At 40.5% G+C, this 18,287-nt stretch overlaps 1 protein-coding gene across 4 annotated transcripts in view; it reads right to left on the reverse strand.

Moving 5' to 3' along the window:
- Window positions 1–7,035: 7,035 nt before the first annotated feature.
- trpv1 (transient receptor potential cation channel, subfamily V, member 1) overlaps window positions 7,036–18,287 on the reverse strand; it is a 30,815-nt gene continuing 19,563 nt past the window's right edge. The window contains exons 8-17 of one of the 4 annotated variants that reach the window (XM_031895781.1): window positions 17,772–17,930; window positions 15,922–16,011; window positions 15,612–15,682; window positions 14,690–14,855; window positions 14,093–14,159; window positions 11,092–11,402; window positions 10,473–10,526; window positions 9,162–9,289; window positions 8,275–8,387; window positions 7,036–7,468 (exon numbers count right to left, since the gene is read on the reverse strand). In XM_031895781.1, coding sequence (XP_031751641.1) covers window positions 7,311–7,468; window positions 8,275–8,387; window positions 9,162–9,289; window positions 10,473–10,526; window positions 11,092–11,402; window positions 14,093–14,159; window positions 14,690–14,855; window positions 15,612–15,682; window positions 15,922–16,011; window positions 17,772–17,930 — 1,317 coding nt within the window. In that variant the 3' untranslated portion in view covers window positions 7,036–7,310. 4 annotated transcript variants of the gene reach the window in all.

Consider the following 18,287-nt stretch of genomic DNA (forward strand, 5'->3'; position numbering starts at 1 on the left):
TGCTTATTACTGAAAGGCACATTTAGAAATAATCTAGTGGAATTCCCTACTTCCTAATGATGTAATACATGCAAAATGCTGTAAGAAAAGGCTTTTGGCAAACAATGAAGAAGGTGCTCTCCTTGTAGTTCCCAAGAAGGTGCCAGTTTAGGAAGCTGTTAACCATGTGCAGGCTCATTACAGTTGACTGCTGGTTAATAAATAACAATCAGTTATGTAAAGGTATGAGTCTATTATCCGGACTCCCATTATCCAGAACGCTCATATAGGAATGCTATTTTCCATAGAGTGCTATTAAAAAAACAGTAGCTTGCACTTGATTGTAACTATGGTGTATAAATCCACATTGGTGGCAAAACAATCCTGTTGGGTTTATTTCATGTTTCAATATTTAGTAGCCTTAATGAATGGTGCCAATTATTCCAGTTAATAGATCCCATACTTGTGCTTAATTATACCCAGAAGTCCACAGCCTCGGTGTGCCCCTATATTTGATTTTCACACCTGCCCAGAATATACAATGCACCTGTGGCTAGACATTCCATTCCTTCACTGTGCAGGGGTGTGTTGTAACTTCAGTAGTTATTTACTATGACCCTGAGCAGACAGTCCTTCTGCCTGGGGTCTGACTGTGCTCTGGAGCTCACAGCAGATAAAAAATCTGGCAAGTTATAGGGCAGGTGGTAAGTTCAGGCCACCACTCACTAGCTTGCACATCTAAATGACATGCATAGCGGACAAATAGGGGACACTCACCCCTCATGAATACAGCACTTCTAATATACTGCAACTCTGTATTCATGGGGGCAGCCAGAGATTCTGTGCTCTCAAATAGAAAGTAGTGACCTGCAGCAATTCATCTAGGAAGGAAGGGAGAATGCAAAGTGCAAAAAAATGTTGTATCTCCCCACATTATTTGCACATTGCACCCTGCAATCCACTTTGTAAATTTCATATGCTTTAACGTTAAGCTAACCCCCCAACAGAGGTTGAGCTGTGGGATATTCTTCTGTGGACCATAGGAATTTAAGGAGAAAGGTATAATCACTGGGGGTGTCAAAGTGATTATAACATCTTACCTGAGACCCCTGGCCAGTGCTCCTGTTTGCTAAAAAGAAAATGTACCTGCCAGGAGGAACTTTTTTTTTTAACATGTGGGGGATTAATAGATGGGTGCAGGGCAATTCTAGGCTAGTGGCCTTTGGGAGTTAACAGAGGATCCGAGAGTCCACACAGAGATAGCTAGATCCCTGAGCAATCTTATGTAAAAAGAGATTGTTTGGAGGTACCTAAAAGGGAGTTAGAAAAGAACCATCAGTAAGGCCATAAAGGGCAGTGCTTGTTTAGGAAGGATCCAGCCTGGGAAAGTATTATGCTGGGTATTAAAGTATGTCTAGTTGGAAAATTACAAAATAAAGTCTTAATATACAGCCCCAATTACAATCCGATGCAATCCGAGTAAAATATGAAGTAAATATGAAAGATTTTGTGAATTCCTGAATGCAGGAAACCAGTGGCTGTATGACTTCAGTGTCTCTGCCTGTTGGGCCCTGCCACAGGGAAGTATGTAGTGCAGCGGAGTGGGAATGGCTGGGGCGGAGCGGGGAGCAGCAGAGGCTGGTGGTGGGCCCTGGGTACTCCATTACGACTCATGTCAACACCATTTACAAAGCATAAGCTTTAGGTAAAGTGATGTTTATTGACTTCTGTGGGATATGGACAAGGTTCGAGCAACCTAATGCCAATCAAAGCATTAGAATATTCCCAACAGAACCACCTGCAAATACAATACAAACAGCAAGTAAATGACTGTGTGAATCATGCCCAATAGCGCGGCTGTGAGTGCACACTAAATATGATGTTAACAGTGAATGAAAGGGTTTTATGTCTATTTTTGTTTGGGTGATTTATAACCGCACATGACAGTCTATGCCTACCTAAGCACAATGATTGCCCACGTGCGCAGCACAAGAGGATTTCATTACTCATCCCCAGGAGAATGACTCTAGTGATAATTATGGGAAGAATGCATCCCAGTTACACCCTCACCTGAGGATCCCAGAGGAAACGTGCAGTAGGGACTTGCTGTCCCAGCCCAGAACGTGTTCAGCACAGTCACTTGGCCTTTTGCCTCTCATAGAATTTTTGTTTTCCTAGAAATCTTACATTGCTTACAAAATGCATGATTTGAATGTGGGCTTTACACGGGATACGTTATCCCAAAAGCTCAGAATTACGGGAAGGCCATCTGCCATTTCAATCAAATAATTCACATTTCAAAAAGTTATATTCATTTTCTCTGTAATAATAAAACAGTACCTGTACTTGATCCCAACTAAGATATAATTACCCCTTATTGGGGGCAAAACAAGCCTATTGGGTTTATTTAATGGTTAAATGATTCCCTTTTCTCTGTAATAATAAAACAGTACCTGTACTTGATCCCAACTAAGATATAATTACCCCTTATTGGGGGCAGAACAGCCCTATTGGGTTTATTTAATGGTTAAATGATTCCCTTTTCTCTGTAATAATAAAACAGTACCTGTACTTGATCCTAATTAAGATGTAATTACCCCTTATTGGGGCAGAACAATCCTATTGGGTTTATTTAATGTTTAAATTGCAATGTTGCTTTTATTATGCTTTGGAAGCTGCAGTCAAGTTTCTTAAAATATGCTATATACCTGTAAAGTTAGTCTAGGTTATGCATAGCCATATCTTTATGACCATATATTAGTGATTGTGAAAGAAAAAGAAAAAGGAAAAAGGGAAGCGGAATAAAAACAAAATAGCATGGAAAAACATAATAACATAGTAACTTAGTAACTGGGTAGTGGAGATATAGTATCCCATGTGACTTGGTCACTGGTTTAATTATTGTTGCTGTATCTACTCATATCCCTGGTTATCCAGGGTTTCCAAACTAGTTGAAATGAGTTAAATTTATCGTTAGCGATGCTCGATAGCTTTTCATTGATGAAAATCCAATCTACTTTGTTTTTAAACAGTGTAAAGTTTATAGATGGGGCCTTCCAGGACTTCGCTATTGTTTGTCTGGCTGCAAGGAACATACAGTTCAAGAGTTTTTGTTTGACTTTTGGGACAGTGGCTGAGGGCATTCCCATTAAAGCTTCGTAGGGGTTTTTGCGTAAGTTTAGATGCAGCACTGAAAAGATCAGGTTATAGACTCTTGCCCAGTATCTAACTGCTTTGGGACAGTGCCACCATATATGTCCCATGTTCCCCGGGGCCGAGCATCCCCTGAAACATCGATCGTTCCCATTGTGATATATCCGTGCTAACCTGACTGGAGTTAGGTACCATCGAAATAATACCTTATACCCAGCTTCCGATAGGATTGTATTTGCTGAGCTACATTTTAGATTTTCCCATAGCTGGGGCCATTGCTCTTCCGTGAGGGTTACGCCTAAGTCGTTACCCCATTGTGCAATATATGAGATTGCTGTAAGATTTTTGGGCGATATCATTGTGAGGTATAAGAGAGATATAGCTCTGGGTATGATAGCGCTTTTCAGACACCATCTCTCAAAGAATGTCGGCGGAGTCTGGTCTGTGTTACTCGGCCCCCAGCATTCCTGTGCCCAATGGAGCAACTGCAATGCTCTATAGTGCTCTGATCTCGGCAGCTCGTAGTTTTCGATTAGGTATGACATAGGGTATGGGCGTCTGACTGAGATTAGATGTTCTATTCTTGTGAATTTATTCGCCGTCCACCAAGCAAATGCTTTGGCTTGGAGCCCCGGGAGAAACTGGGGGTTGCCTATGATAGGGGCAGCTGGGGTGTAAGAGGAGACCCAGGCATATACAGGGGCGTAGCGATCCCACAGGGATAGTGTGTGCTTTAAACAAAGGCTCATAGATGTTGATCTAGATGGAGCCGGGGACCAAAAGAGAGCTTCAGCTGTATGTGGTTTCACCAGGTAGTTTTCTAAGTCAACCCAGAGAGGCGGGGCAGACTGGACATGGATGGTGGGGATTTGTGCCAATTGTGCAGCCACATAATATTTTTTCAAGTTTGGAAGACCTAAGCCACCTTCCAACCGATTTCTGTACAGTACTGATTTGTTCACTCTTGGTTTCTTAGCCATCCAGATAAATGACATAACCTGTTTCTCGAATGATTTCAGGTCCCTCTCACTAATATTCACAGGTAGCAATCTAAAGAGATAGAGGAGTTTAGGTAATAGAGTCATTTTCACCGCTATAATTCTCCCTATCCATGAAATGTGGTACTTGCTCCAATCCTCTAGCATTTTTTGCAGTTTCTTATACATGTAGGGATAATTAGTTTGGTATAGCTGATTATATATAGCTGTAAACCTTATGCCCAATATTGTGATATATTTTTTACACCATTGAAATTCGAAGTTTAACGTTAGTAGTTTGAGTTGATCAGGGGGTAGATTTATGTTTAGCGCTTCTGTTTTCGTGGGGTTTACTACTAAGCCTGAGATTATCCCAAATTTCTGCAGCAGGTTGTATAGATTCGGCAGGGATTGCAGTGGGCGCGTTAATAGGACTGTGATATCGTCTGCAAATAGGCTAAGTAGGTGGTCCTGTGAACCCAAGCGGAGCCCGTGGATATCAGGATCTCCTCTTATTGCGATCGCTAAGGGTTCGATAATTAAGTCAAACAGTAGAGGAGACAGGGGGCACCCCTGTCGTGTGCCCCTTTCTATAGGGAATGTGTTAGATGCTTGGGGGCCAATAGTGATTCTGCCTATCGGATTATGATATAAAGCTTTTATCCAGGTGATAAATTTGGGACCGAACCCCCATTCATGTAACGTGAAGTATAAGTACGGCCAAGCCACTGAGTCGAATGCTTTCTTTATGTCCAACTTGAGGAACATGGATGGCGTCCCTATTTGTATGGCCCAGTTCGATAGGATGCTAAGCCTTCTAATTGTGTCACCTGCCTGCCTTCCCCGGATAAAACCCACTTGGTCTCTATGAATTATACTTGGTAAGATCCTATGGGGAGGGCATTAGTGGATTGCCCTGTGGAGGTCCTAAGGTTGGTTATAGGGGTAATAATGTTTAAATGATTTTAATAAGATGATCCATATTAAGAAAAGACTCCTTATCTGGAAAACCCCAGGCTATGAGCATTCTGGATAACAGGTTCCATGCCTGTATGTATAATGGAGGAAATAGCAGTTACATTAAGTATAATTAACAACAAAAAAATATTCATGGCAATTGTTAATCCAATCTTCCATCGCTTGCTACAGGTTCATATAGTTACCAGACCGCCAACAGGAGGAGGACAACAAACATAGTTTTCAGATGGGGGATGTACCAACAACATTACATATATTTGACGCTGTCTGAACGCCAGATTTAATGCCGTTGTTTCAATTAAAAAAAATGAAAAAAATATGGTTAAATCTGGCAATGTGTGGCAAATTTTGTTTTCTGTTTTTTACACAGCATGATAAATCTGCCCCTATTAGTTTGCGTTAACTAAAGTTGACTAGGATGCATGCATGCTTATGTTTAGTCATAGGAACATACATTAGAATACAAGTTCTTAGGCTGAGCAGATTTTCCCCCCATCCTAGCCAATAACTGAGCATGAGCTGATGTTAAATAGGGGATCATTTTTGTGCCATACAGAGGAAAATCATCTGCCATTTTGCAAATTTCTGCCCATTAATAGGCATCTTATGCATTAAATGTTGGATGCACGAATGCTATGGACCTGGGGTTTTTCAGATAGTGGGTCTTATACCCAACAGGATTGTTTTGCCTCCAATAAGGGGTAATTATATCTTAGTTGGGATCAAGTACAGGTACTGTTTTATTATTACAGAAAAAAAGGAAATCATTTAAAAAAAAAAAAAATTATTTGATTAAAATGGAGTCTGTGGGAGAGGGCCTTCCTGTAATTTGGAGTTTCTGGATAACGGGTTTCTGAATAATGAATTCCATACCTGTATTAGCTAAAATCTGTTGATCGTGGGGTGGATTGGTTGCACTGAGTGTGGATTATGGGAGTGATGTCATGGTGGTGATATTGACTTGGTAAACTGGGGTTTGAGCAACAAAGTATCAGATGAAATTCAGTGTGTGTGGGAATTTGCTGTTTAATAAGTAAAAGGTGTTGTTCTGGGAGAGGAGTAGGACTAGGAGTAAAGCTATATAACAGACTTAGCTTTAACTAAGTTTTACAGGGCACTGCTCAAATTTGAAATGTGATTTTGGAAATCAGTGCTATTGCAAGCCACTATGTGCACACGCCAGATGCTGAGAGGAACAAAGTAGTGCTGACATGTTCATATTGTACAGAGACTGTAGCCACGAGTTCAGCTTGAGCCTTGTAGTGGAAGGAGGCAGATACACGGGAAGCAAGCCTCATTAACCATCACAAGCACATGTGTGAAGCACTAAGGAGGATGCCATTCAAAAGGCACCTGCATGCAACTTGTGCCAATGTGCCTGCCGAGTGCACACATTGATTCCTGGGATCCTTTGAATTACCTTCAGCTTGGATATGCTGATTTTCCCAGTCTTTATAAATAACCCCCAGTGAATCCCTATGCAATATGGAATATTACAGCAGCCCCCCTGGCAGTTGCCAGAATCCACAGACTGCCAGTCCAAGCCTGGTAATTATATTTGAAAAATGCATTTTTCTCTATGGGCTACACTGGCAAATGAACCTTTCTTTGTTCTTCATGGAGGCAGGGCTAAAGTTTTGTCCTTATACAAGGGCTGCTCAGTTGGCTATTTCGAGGCAGGTTGGATGCAGCCCTCTAAATCATTTTATAACTCCCAGCCTGACCAAGGGATTCTTGACTAATCTGTATGAAATAATATTTTTGAATATAACCCAGCCTAGGCACATGGTGAATAATGAGTACCCATCCCACAACATGGAAAAGTTGGAAAGCAACTTTTCTGCTAATAACAACATATTACATTTGATTTTGGACACCTCACCAAAAATAATAATTTTCCAAAGGCTTTCTTAAAATTGATATAAAAACAGACAAATGCATGCCAGTATAAAAGGATTCGGGTGACTGGTTTTAATAAAGCAGAGAAATGGCTGTGATGACACATGGCAAAGGAATCAGGAATGTGTGTATTTGATAGGGCACTAGAAGTAAATATATATAATATGAAATAAGAAAATGTCAGTATTATTTTAGTGGGGCAGGAAGTATGCATCTCTCCTGGTAAGTAGCTAAAGGTACTGGAAAATCAGTTCACCAACATCGCTGGAGCCACAGTTTAGATCTCATAGTTGGGGTGACAGATAAGAGATGATTGGGGCAAGTTCACTCTGCCTTGGATGTCACTTCCTGATCTTCTTCTGGCACTGTCTGATCTGCCAAAGTAGGTTTTTGCTGTAACGGAATTTCCTCCGGTACTGTTTCATTGTCGATTTTCACATTTGTTTCTTTTACGTGTGGGACCAATGACTTCCATCTTTTCCCTGAAATGTGAAGAAATGGCTGTTAATATATATATATGCCAATCTGTATGTTTGCTCAGTACATCACTGGCTTTTCTTCCATTGTAAATGAAAACACATATTTTTTAGGAACTATTGGACTTTTCAGGCTGACTTTGTGTTCACACTTAGATCTATGAAGCATGGAGCAATTTTCGGCTTTACAAAACCTGGCTCAGGGCTGATGGATCACCTACCTTAACTACCCAAAGAACTATTTTACTATATTGGGCCCAGGTATCACTAGAAAAGATCTCGGTACCAGGATCTATGTTAGGAAAAGAGCTCCTATATATAGAAACATGTTTTTTTTTTAAAAATACATCAGTTAATAGAGCTTCTCCAGCAGAACAATGGGAGGGTAGCAAGATAGCAGCTCCCATACACCTGTATTGCTAAAAGTGTTAAATATCAGAATAGCACTCAACAGTAAGAAATCCAAGTATGGCTCATGACTCCTTCAGTTACATGGGAGCAAGAGAAGCAATAGCTTGTTTGAATAGCTGTTAGAAAGCAGTTCTAGTGTAGCGCTGGCTCCTTCTGAAAGCTCAGACTCAGGCACAATGCACTGAGATGGCGCTTACACACCAATATTACAGCTAAAAATATACATTTGTTGGTTCAAGAATAAACTTTTAAATGGTAGAGTGAATTTTTTACTATGTAAACAGTGTAATTTAGAAATAAAAAGTAAACCATAAAATCATGACAGAATCCCTTTAAATAAACATCTCAGTGAGCACATTGTGTTATTTTAGTATTTAGCTAAACTTGGAACGATTCCTCACCTCTAGGTCGGAATGAAGCACTGAGGGTGCTTTTTAATCCATGGCAGTTCCCTGGGTCCTCCTTGATTATTCCTAAATTTGAGTTCCATTTGTTCCAATTCACTTCATCGACTCTATACAGAAAGCATTAGGGAAATGTACAGCTTGTTACACACGTTTATGATAATTAAGCATTCTTTGTAGTGTTTACTACCAGAGACTGTAAATTCAGCTTAAATCTGTACAGCTCAGTGCTACAAAAAATGTTGCACTAAATATAAAGCTAGATAACTGTATTTAGCACTACAAGGGTGTTCCTGTATATCTGAAGAATCAGCCAAACCCAGAGCCCTCTCAGCACCAGTTCTTTTACTTTCATGTCCCTAATTTTTCATTGCTTCCCTAATGCAGCACTGGGCATGTGTAATATCTCTGAGATAATTATTCTCTGCAATAAATGATTTGCCCATATCCTCTTTGTTGTTGTTGCCAATATGTACTTCTAATATGTGTCTTCTTTAGCCCCAACCAACAGTTAATCCATCCACATCAAGAGTCACATTGCCCCATACATTGCCGCTAAGGATTAACCCCCCCCTAAGCTGCAGGCCAGCCACCCTGCTTTTCCATCCGCTATAGTTACTGTAAGTTTTTTTGTGTGCATTCTATGCTCTCACAGCTGAATCTCACATTAATGAATGTTTAATAGATCAACTTCACATAAATGTACAAATACACACAATAAACAACAAACAAGCCCCTGTAATATTCATCCTGATGCCTGCTGCTTGCTGTTGCAACACAAATACATAGTTTGGTTCCCACTTAAAAAGCCTTTTTGTTTTTTAAAGCTATTATAACACTTCAAGCCATTACTGTATGACAGGATAAGGGTGGAGGTAGTTTACCTAAAGCACCATCTGTAATCCTCTTTGCCATCAGGAGTAAATCCTACAAGGACTGACTTTCCTGATCTGAATGTGTCTCTGAAGGAGTTCAGAAAGCTCTTCTCAATGTCCAGTATGGTAATTGCTCTCTGTACAACATAAAAGAATTGCAGTACAACCATAACATGAATTTAGTTTGTAATGTTATACTCCATATAGTTGGAGAATGAGTAATAGGAAATGAAAAACTCCCACAAATCCACCAGAATTAAAAATATTTACAGCATAGATTTCAGACTGGGGGTAATTTACTTTGCAGAACACAGTGTGCAAAGTGCAAAAAAAGAGTTCTGCCCTTCTTGTATTGCTGAATGTATCTGTGCTCCGTTTCAAGACGCAGACCGAGACCAGCAGCTTGCCCAAGTAATACAGTGCTACCTGATTTACATAGCACTGTATTCAGGAGGGGCAGGCATGTTGGCATCCCACCACCCACTCCCTAACCTGCTCATCATTCAGATGCTACAAGTGAGTAGTGGCAGATAGTACAGGCCATGACAGGGGGCTTGCCCTATGGCAGATGGTAAGGACAGCTATGGATGTGCTCCCTCATGCTGCCAGGTACTGAATGCAGCATTCACTGGGACACAAGTGCTTATTACATAGGCACTAAGGGAAACTCTCTTGCACCCCTTAGCGCTCTAGCACTTGCACAACGGGGATCAGTAAGTAAGCCATTTGAAGTTCCTTTGAAGTATAACATTTGCTATATCTAAACATAGATAAACTGATCCAGTTTTAATAGAATTCATCAGTATAAGATATTGGAACACAGATTCTGAGATGTAGGACTTGGAGAGTAACCAAAAAAATGAACCAGTCACACCAATAAAATCTATTCCCGGTCATCTACAACCTACAGCCTGTGTTACTGTGTGACACAGGCTTTATTAGGACTTTTTGTTTAGCTTAAAATGAAGATGCAGCATGCTTTTGTCTTACCCTTTGTTCACCACCAGAATCATCTATGTTTAGAGAAAGAAATAGTGAGTTATACCCTTCCATGTAGTGCAAATATATATATGTATGCAAATATAATTATAGAATAGATATGCAATAGTTTAGTTTAAAGGTAGTCTATTTGATAGAAGAATCTGAATAAATATATTTGCCTTCTCCAATTCTAGCTGCAGAAGAGAACTGCACTGTTATGTACTATGTTATGTACTGTTAGTTTACTTAACACTATAATAGGCACATATATTATTAATTGGGCTAATTTGGACAATATACACTGCCTTTAATTATGAAACTTTGAAAATACTTTCTTACCCACAAGCATGATGTATTCAGTGGTACCACTGCCATATGATCCATGTCCTGTTCCTTTAAATACATAGGTAGACTTACAATACTTATAAATGCTGTTTCCATAATTGTAGAACATAGTTGTAGATTTGTAAAAGATTTCATATTTTTTTAGCAGGCAAAGCTGTAGGGGTCATTCTTTAAACCCCACGGTGCAAGTACGCCCCTTAGTGCTCATTCAAAGAGCACTTGTGCCCATGGGTATGCTGCTTTCTGAAATCCTGGCACTCCCTGAAACAGCAGCATCAGGAGAACCTATCCAGCCCTGTCCTTACCAGTTGCCTTAGAGAAGTTGGGAAGGACAGGGCCCTGTTGTGGGCAGAAAGTGGTAAGGATGGAGGATGATTGTGACTTTTTTTTGCACTTTTCACACTGCGTGGGGCATTTAAGATGCCCCTTTGTGTGTGCAGAGAAGCAGCGGGCCTGTCCAAGGAATAAACTATGCAGTATGTGTATTTACAAAATATTTTGCACCCTCTGCAATTTATTGCCTGCATGTACAACGTACAAGCACATCAGATGGCACAGTGCTCATAAACTATTTGGTGAAAACATAGCCCAGGTATCCCACAGATTCCTTTACCTGAAGCTTCCAGATACTTTTACTTTCCTGAGCGACCTTGCTTACTGTTTCCCCCATCAGCGCTATTAACATATTGAGCAGGAGGATGTATGTTAGAATGACATATGTGATCAGCAGGAAGATGAACACGGGCTTGTATTTGTAGTTGTCTGTAAATTCCAGATCTCCCATTCCAATGGCAAACTTAAAGAGTTCCTGGCAGGTGTAGTAGAGGTTGTTGTAAGAAGCAGGCTCGGGTTTGCAGCAGCGCCTTCCACATGTACTATTGAGGTCTGTTCTGCCCTCTCCATCTTCAATGAGGGTCACCAGAGCTGTAGGATTAATGGAGACAGCATTAAATTAGAATGTGGAATCATGTGTTTAAGTGCAAAGTCACTTTAGGCCACAAAAGCCATGTATGATATTGTGGTCCTTGACATTGTGACGGGATTGTTTTTAGCACATAGTGTACTGTATATACTTGAGTATAAGCCTAGTTTTTCAGCACCCAAAATGTGCTGAAAAAGTCACCCTCAGCTTATACTTGAGTCAGGTGCCATGGGTCCCTCCAGGCTAGCACCTTCTGTCATTTGTGTGCAAATTAGGCCACCCGTAACCAGACCCTCCAGTGCTCTGGCCCGCTCCCAAATTCATCTTCATCTACCATCCTCACCTGTCCCATTCTGCACTAGACATTGCACTTTATATTCTATATAAACCATAGTTTTGAAGGGTTTTAACGCTTTGTGTTTTAGCTTAGTTGCTGATTAAGTACTCTTAAGGTATCATTGTTGATAACATATTGTTTTTGCTGACCATCTTCTCCACTTACAGAGCTAGTTTACTGTTTCTCTTTTAGATAAATATTTAAAAACATAAACCCCACTGATGCTAATTTTATTGGTATTTATTATAATTATTGAAATTTAGCAGTAGCGGCTGTATTTCGCACCCTAGGCTTATACTCGAGTCAATACGTTTTTCCAGTTTTCTTAGGTAAAATTAGGTACCTTGGCTTATATTCGGATCAGCTTATACGGTATTTATGTGTGAAAGGTAGAGTTTACCATTCGATAAATAAAATTCTAAGAATTCCATAGCAATGAACAGAAAGTGGGTGAATTTTTCTGTAGTGAGCTCTTTTGATTCATCTTTTTGATAAATGTCATCAAGTCCAGCTCTGTGGTAATGTTCAAATATCAGGTTGTCCTTCATCTATTGGTATCCACATACTTACATTATCAAAGTGTCAAATTAGAGCTCACTACCTTACTTACCCACTTTCTATTTATTCCTATGGGATTTTTAATAGTGTATTTATAAATGTGTGAAAGTTCAGAATTTGATAAATACACTTCTAAAAATCCCATAGCAATGACTAGAAAGTGGGTGAGTTTTTCTGTAGGGACCTCTAATTTCACACTTCTGTCCCTTAATATAGGTATGATCATAACCAAAATCAAAACATTAAGTACCAGCGCTCAAACTTTCAGGCACTGTAATTCTTACTGGTATCTATGGTGAGCTCACCCCGTGCTGTTTTTCTAATTTGGGATACCACTGTCTGTGTAAAAATGTTTACTTTGTGTGAAAGCAATGCATGGTATGGTGTAAACTAGGGCAGTTATGAAAAACATTACTTATTTTACTACTGGTAAAGATACTACCAGTTTTTATGCTTGCATGGAAAATATAGGGGTCAGATATGACCTTTTAGGCAGTGTGCACAGTGCATCAATGAGCACAATGCACCAATTTTGTGCACTTTGCACACTGCCTTTCCATATCAGAGCACAGAGACCTGCAGCTACCCCCACATAGACCTGAAGCTACCCCCCACAGAGACCTGAAGCTACCCCCCACCGAGACCTGCAGCTACCCCCACAGAGACCTGCAGCTACCCCGACAGAGATCTGCAGCTACCCCCACAGAGACCTACAGCTACCCCCACAGAGACCTGAAGCTACCCCCACATAGACCTGCAGCTACACCCACCAAGACCTGCAGCTACCCCCACAGAGACCTGAAGCTACCCCCACATAGACCTGCAGCTACCCCCACCAAGACCTGCAGCTACCCCCACAGAGACCTGAAGCTACCCCCACAGAGACCTGAATCTACCCCCACAGAGACCTGGATCTACCCCCTCAGAGACCTGCAGCTACCCCCACAGAGACCTGAAGCTACCCCCACAGAGACCTGCAGCTACCCCCACCAAGACCTGCAGCTACCCCCACAGAGACCTGCAGCTACCCCCACAGAGACCTGCAGCTACCCCCACAGAGACCTACAGCTACCCCAACAAATACAACAATGCCTGCATACAGCAGCACTGCATTCATGAAGGGAGGAAGGCACCTTTGCTTTCCCTATGGCAGGTGGTAAGGACAGGGCTGGCCTGTGCCCCTGGCCCCACGGTCTACATTTTGCTGGATTTTTTAAACTGATGCTTTGTTTGCTTTCTGCCAACAACAGAAATATTAGTGGTACATTGTGAAGACTTTGGACAGAAGGTGGAAGGGCAAGGTTCACAAGAGTGTTCTTTCTTAGTGTTCTTACAGAAGGCACTTCTATCTAAGGTCTGGCTGAAGGCTGCATCTTGCAGCACCTAATAAAAAATTCTGTGTGAGGTGCTGTGTCAACATTCAGGTAGTAAGTACTGGGCCCCATATTATCAAACAAAGACAGCCCTGTATTCATGGGGACAGCTACAGGTCTCTGTGCTCTGAAATGGATTGCAGTGACCTGCAGCAATTCATCTTGGGTGGAAGGCAAGGTGAAAAGTACAAAAACATGGCACATTGCATGGTGCTTTGCACCCTGCCTTCTATATAATAAATGACCCCTATTGTGTTGCTTTACGGTAGTATTTAATTAAATGATGCTAATGATTCTTATTACTATAAGCTGTTTTGACTCTCCCCCTGCAGCTGCACATTGTGGCATGTCTGAGGTGCAGGTAGGGTGGATCGACAGTGAATGTGATCATTCATGCATGGTATTAGTAATAGCTAAATATTACCTGCTGCAAATCCAAAAAGGAACAAAAGGTAGACAAACATAAACCGGACCATGTCGCTTAGAATTAACTGCAAGAGATAGAACAGTAACCATCATGCATAGGCAGTGCTTTAAAAGGAAAGATTTAAACAATAAAACAGCAAACTAACTGAGGTGCCAGACATTACACATGCATTTTGAATAGTCTCTTAAATAAAGCACTATGCATTACTGTAAATGTAGCTTTTGAATTGTCACTGGTCAGGCCTGGGATTTTGGGTTAAAGCAATCACAGACTAGAGCTCATAACCTTTGAAAAGGCTCTGACATGCTCTATTCTTTGCTCTTGAGTAGTTTTCTGATACTATGGTAGGTATCTCATTGTTTAAATAGATGGCCCTTTGATATTGGGGTGAAGGGATTACAGTTTGAAGCTCAGCACTATCCTTGGTGCCACAATCTCTGTGACTTCTGCGAGCTCCCAAAGGAAAGGATGTCAAGACTAGAACTATTGCTTAAAAGGGACAAACCCATTTTGAGACAATATTTCTTGTGACATAAGCACAGTATTTAGCTAATAATGACGTTATCCAACAGCACTTAATAAAGATATACTCACCTTCTCTATCATAACAGAATATATGCCCATTAGCTGAAAGCCCCTCGTGTAGTACAGCACATTGGCCCAGCTCATTGCTAAACAGATCACCAAGAAGGCCACATATTCATTCCTTCCACAGAAGTATAGTATGGTGGATAAGAGGAGGAATATAGACTGGGCAAAGCTGGGAAGGAAATGTGTAGAAGCCTTTGAGTGGAAGCAGAGAATTGCAATAAATTAATCCTAATAAATGGTGGTTTTGGTTTCATGCTGTATGCTGCTGCCAGAGAACATTAGCATCTCTAGGCTGTGTACTGATATATGGGGCTCAGATCTAAGCAAATTAAATACCTACACAGTGCATACATTATGGGCAATATCAACAGTGATAATTCCCCATCATTCATTTTCTGCAGTGGGGAACATTAATTAAGGGTGTTACTGTAACATCCTATAAGCCTTTGGTGTTTCTTCCACTAACACTGGAATGCACCCAATAGAATAATCATACAGCTCAACGGTTAATGGAAACATCTATATAATTGACAGAATACTGGATATTGAACGACAGGGCAACAGCCCATAGACTAAACACACCATAAAGTAACATGGCCATTACATGACAAGCACTTGTAGGCAATAGACGCCTGAAAAAAAGGCATCTTTACCCAATGTTAGCCGATGGTCTGCTGTTTTTTAGGGGGATGGGTGTACTTAAAAGCATGGTGCCTCTTGCGCCAGTACCCAAAGTTCAAAGGGTTGGTACAAAAGGCTTAATATAAAAAGCATAAGGGTTTAATAATACAACATACAAGGTGAGCTTCAATTTCCAGCATAGCACCCCTTAAGGGCCTTCTTATGTTAGCAGGATCCTGGGAACCAACGTTCTATCATCTGAATTTGGTCAGGTTCAAAGTAACAGTAAACGTTAAGGACTTACAACAGAAATTCATAGTAGCTGTCAGCAATCAAAGCCTTCAGGGATGGACGTCTCTGTGTAAAATACTGGATCTAGGGTAAGAAAGAGCCCTTGTTAAAGTGCTTATAAACCCAAAAATAACATACAAAAAAAAGAGTTCAAAGTGCATTTCCAATATTCTGTACATGTGTTCCACATTTTCAGTAGCTTAAAGATAATTATGAAAGTTCTATTTGTTATATTCTAGGAGGCAATTTCCAGGTTGAGAATAAAGTGGATGGGTGCTACCTATTTGGCACTAGCGCCAAGTAACACATTCAATTAGACTTACACCTCTGAAAAAGAAATAGATTCCTCCAATAACGGTGATTAGCTCGCCACAGGTGCGGAGATAGCTGTTAGGCTGTACTGGGAATGGAGGCTGCAAAACACAGAAAATAGAGAGAAACACACTGACATTTTTAGCGGTGAGTGAGCATAACCACTGTCACTAATTCTTTGCTTTGTGTCTAACCAACTTTCCAGCAAATTCATCCATTGGTTAGAATATCAGAATGTTCACTGGGTAAATTACATGCAACCAAAAAGCCTTTCACAAACTGTTTCCACAAAGTATGAAATCCTTTGGAGGAGCTCCTCTTCCTGGCAGATGTATTAGAGCTCACTCAAATAACCAACTCTGGAACAAATTGTGCATGCAGAAAGACAGGATTTATGGTACTTTGAAAACGTGAGCTCTAATACACCTTCAAGGCAAAAGAAGGATGTATTGGACATGTCAATCAAAATCTGACTCCAGACTCTGTGCAGCTCTCTCCTTTCTCCCTTCTCCTGCTCCCATAAGAATTCATAAGAATTCACTCTCCCTCCCAGAATGTGTTATCTGAGCTACCAACAGCTAGAGCTGCAAGCATGAAGCTATGGAAGACCAAGCTAAAATGGCAGCTGCTATCTTAAACAAACGGAGGGAGATTCTAGGTCTGTTTACTCGGGTATGATAAAGCTTTCTGCAGAATAAATATATTGTTCTAGGTGGCACTAATGTGGTGAATCTATTGGCAGTAAAATGCCAAAATGAATTTCCTTCTCCTTTAAGAAAGAATGAGATTCTGAGATGCTGAGAGAGAGAGATATAGTAATAGTAACTTCATTATTTCATAAACAGCACAGAATTTCTAAATGATTATGTTTCCCATTTATTTATTTTATTTCTAAAACGGGCTCAACATCTGCCCAAGTTAATGGGGTCACTACATACCTACAGTACATAAAGGTCAATATAAGCACGGCAAATAGGATTTAAAAACTGTATTTAACCTATTGTTTTAACTGAAAAAAAACGTTTGTTTTTTTTAAAGTTCTATTGCAAAGACCTAATGAAAAATTAGTAAAAAGAAGGAATTTGATTGAATGGAGAGAATGAGCTCTGATTAAACAAACCTCTTTCTTCCCCAAGATACAGTCATTATTAGGCTTTGAGATAAGAAGCAGCTCAGTTTGCAGAGGGTTTATTTGTAAACAGGCTCTTTGATTTACTAGTTACAACTCTGAAAAAGAAGTGACTTGGCAGAACCAGGGAGTGCAACCAGTAAAACTGGTTTCAGTTACTTGTTTAGTGTGAGAAATAACAAAGCAACAAAGCAATAGGCCACCACAAGCCCTATTCTTTTAGTCAGTGTTGAAAATGGGGGTATACTGCCTCTTTAAGGAGGAACACAGAGGCAACTGTGCAATGGTGTAACCAATCAGATTAGTAGGGTGGGAAAACTGCACCCTTACAAACCTGTTAAAATTAATCCAAATTAATCTAATTTTTCCTATCCTTGTTGGCTGGCTGGGCTGTTCACCAGAATACTATTGGCACATACCATGTATGGAAAATGCTGTCACTGCTTGTTGTGTGATATACTGGAGAAATTTACTTTGGGAAGCATTTTTGCTAATGACCAGATATTACAACTAAAGTGTAAACTTGTCAAAAGCAACTTGGCATGACTGGGCCATTTCAGTATTTAGCACTGCAAAGTGACATTTATGGTGGCATCTGTCTCTCCCAGAGGAGCTGAGCAAGTCAGGTGAGTGTGTTTGATCATATTCCCACCCCAATGTATTGGTCAGGAACAGAAGCAACTGGATTTCCCCTGGAACACAACATGTGGCCACTCCATAAAGGGAACTTACACTTCCATCAACAGGTCTGTAGTAGGCAGCTACGGTAAAGATGATAACGTATGTAATGTAAGCCAAGAAGTTAAAGTAAAATATTCGCTTAACAAATCGGTCCCATTTGTCTTGTAACAGTTTGTTAAGAGGCTCCACCAACAGCATCTCGTGGCGATTCTGTAACATAAGAACATGTCATTGGTTACTTGGGTATCAATGGGCTTCTCTTCAGATATTGTATAAATATTGTGAAAGAATCAGAGCTATCAAGATTTCAATAATTTGAAATATTTAAAAATTATGTTTCAGAAGACTAAAGGTAAAGAAATGGAAAGAACTTAACTGAGTTTCATTTCATATTGGGCACTATCTATCTATTCCCATGTCGGCATGCGTTTCCTACGGGTATTCTGGTTTCTGTCCACACCCCCAAAAATATACAGGCAGGTTAACTGGCCTCTGATAAAACTGACCCTAGTATGTATAAATGTGATAAGAACCTTAGATTGTAAGCTCCACTGTGGAAGGGACTGA

This window comes from Xenopus tropicalis, chromosome 2 (assembly GCF_000004195.4).
Source record: "Xenopus tropicalis strain Nigerian chromosome 2, UCB_Xtro_10.0, whole genome shotgun sequence".
In the NCBI taxonomy this organism is placed as follows: domain Eukaryota; kingdom Metazoa; phylum Chordata; class Amphibia; order Anura; family Pipidae; genus Xenopus; species Xenopus tropicalis.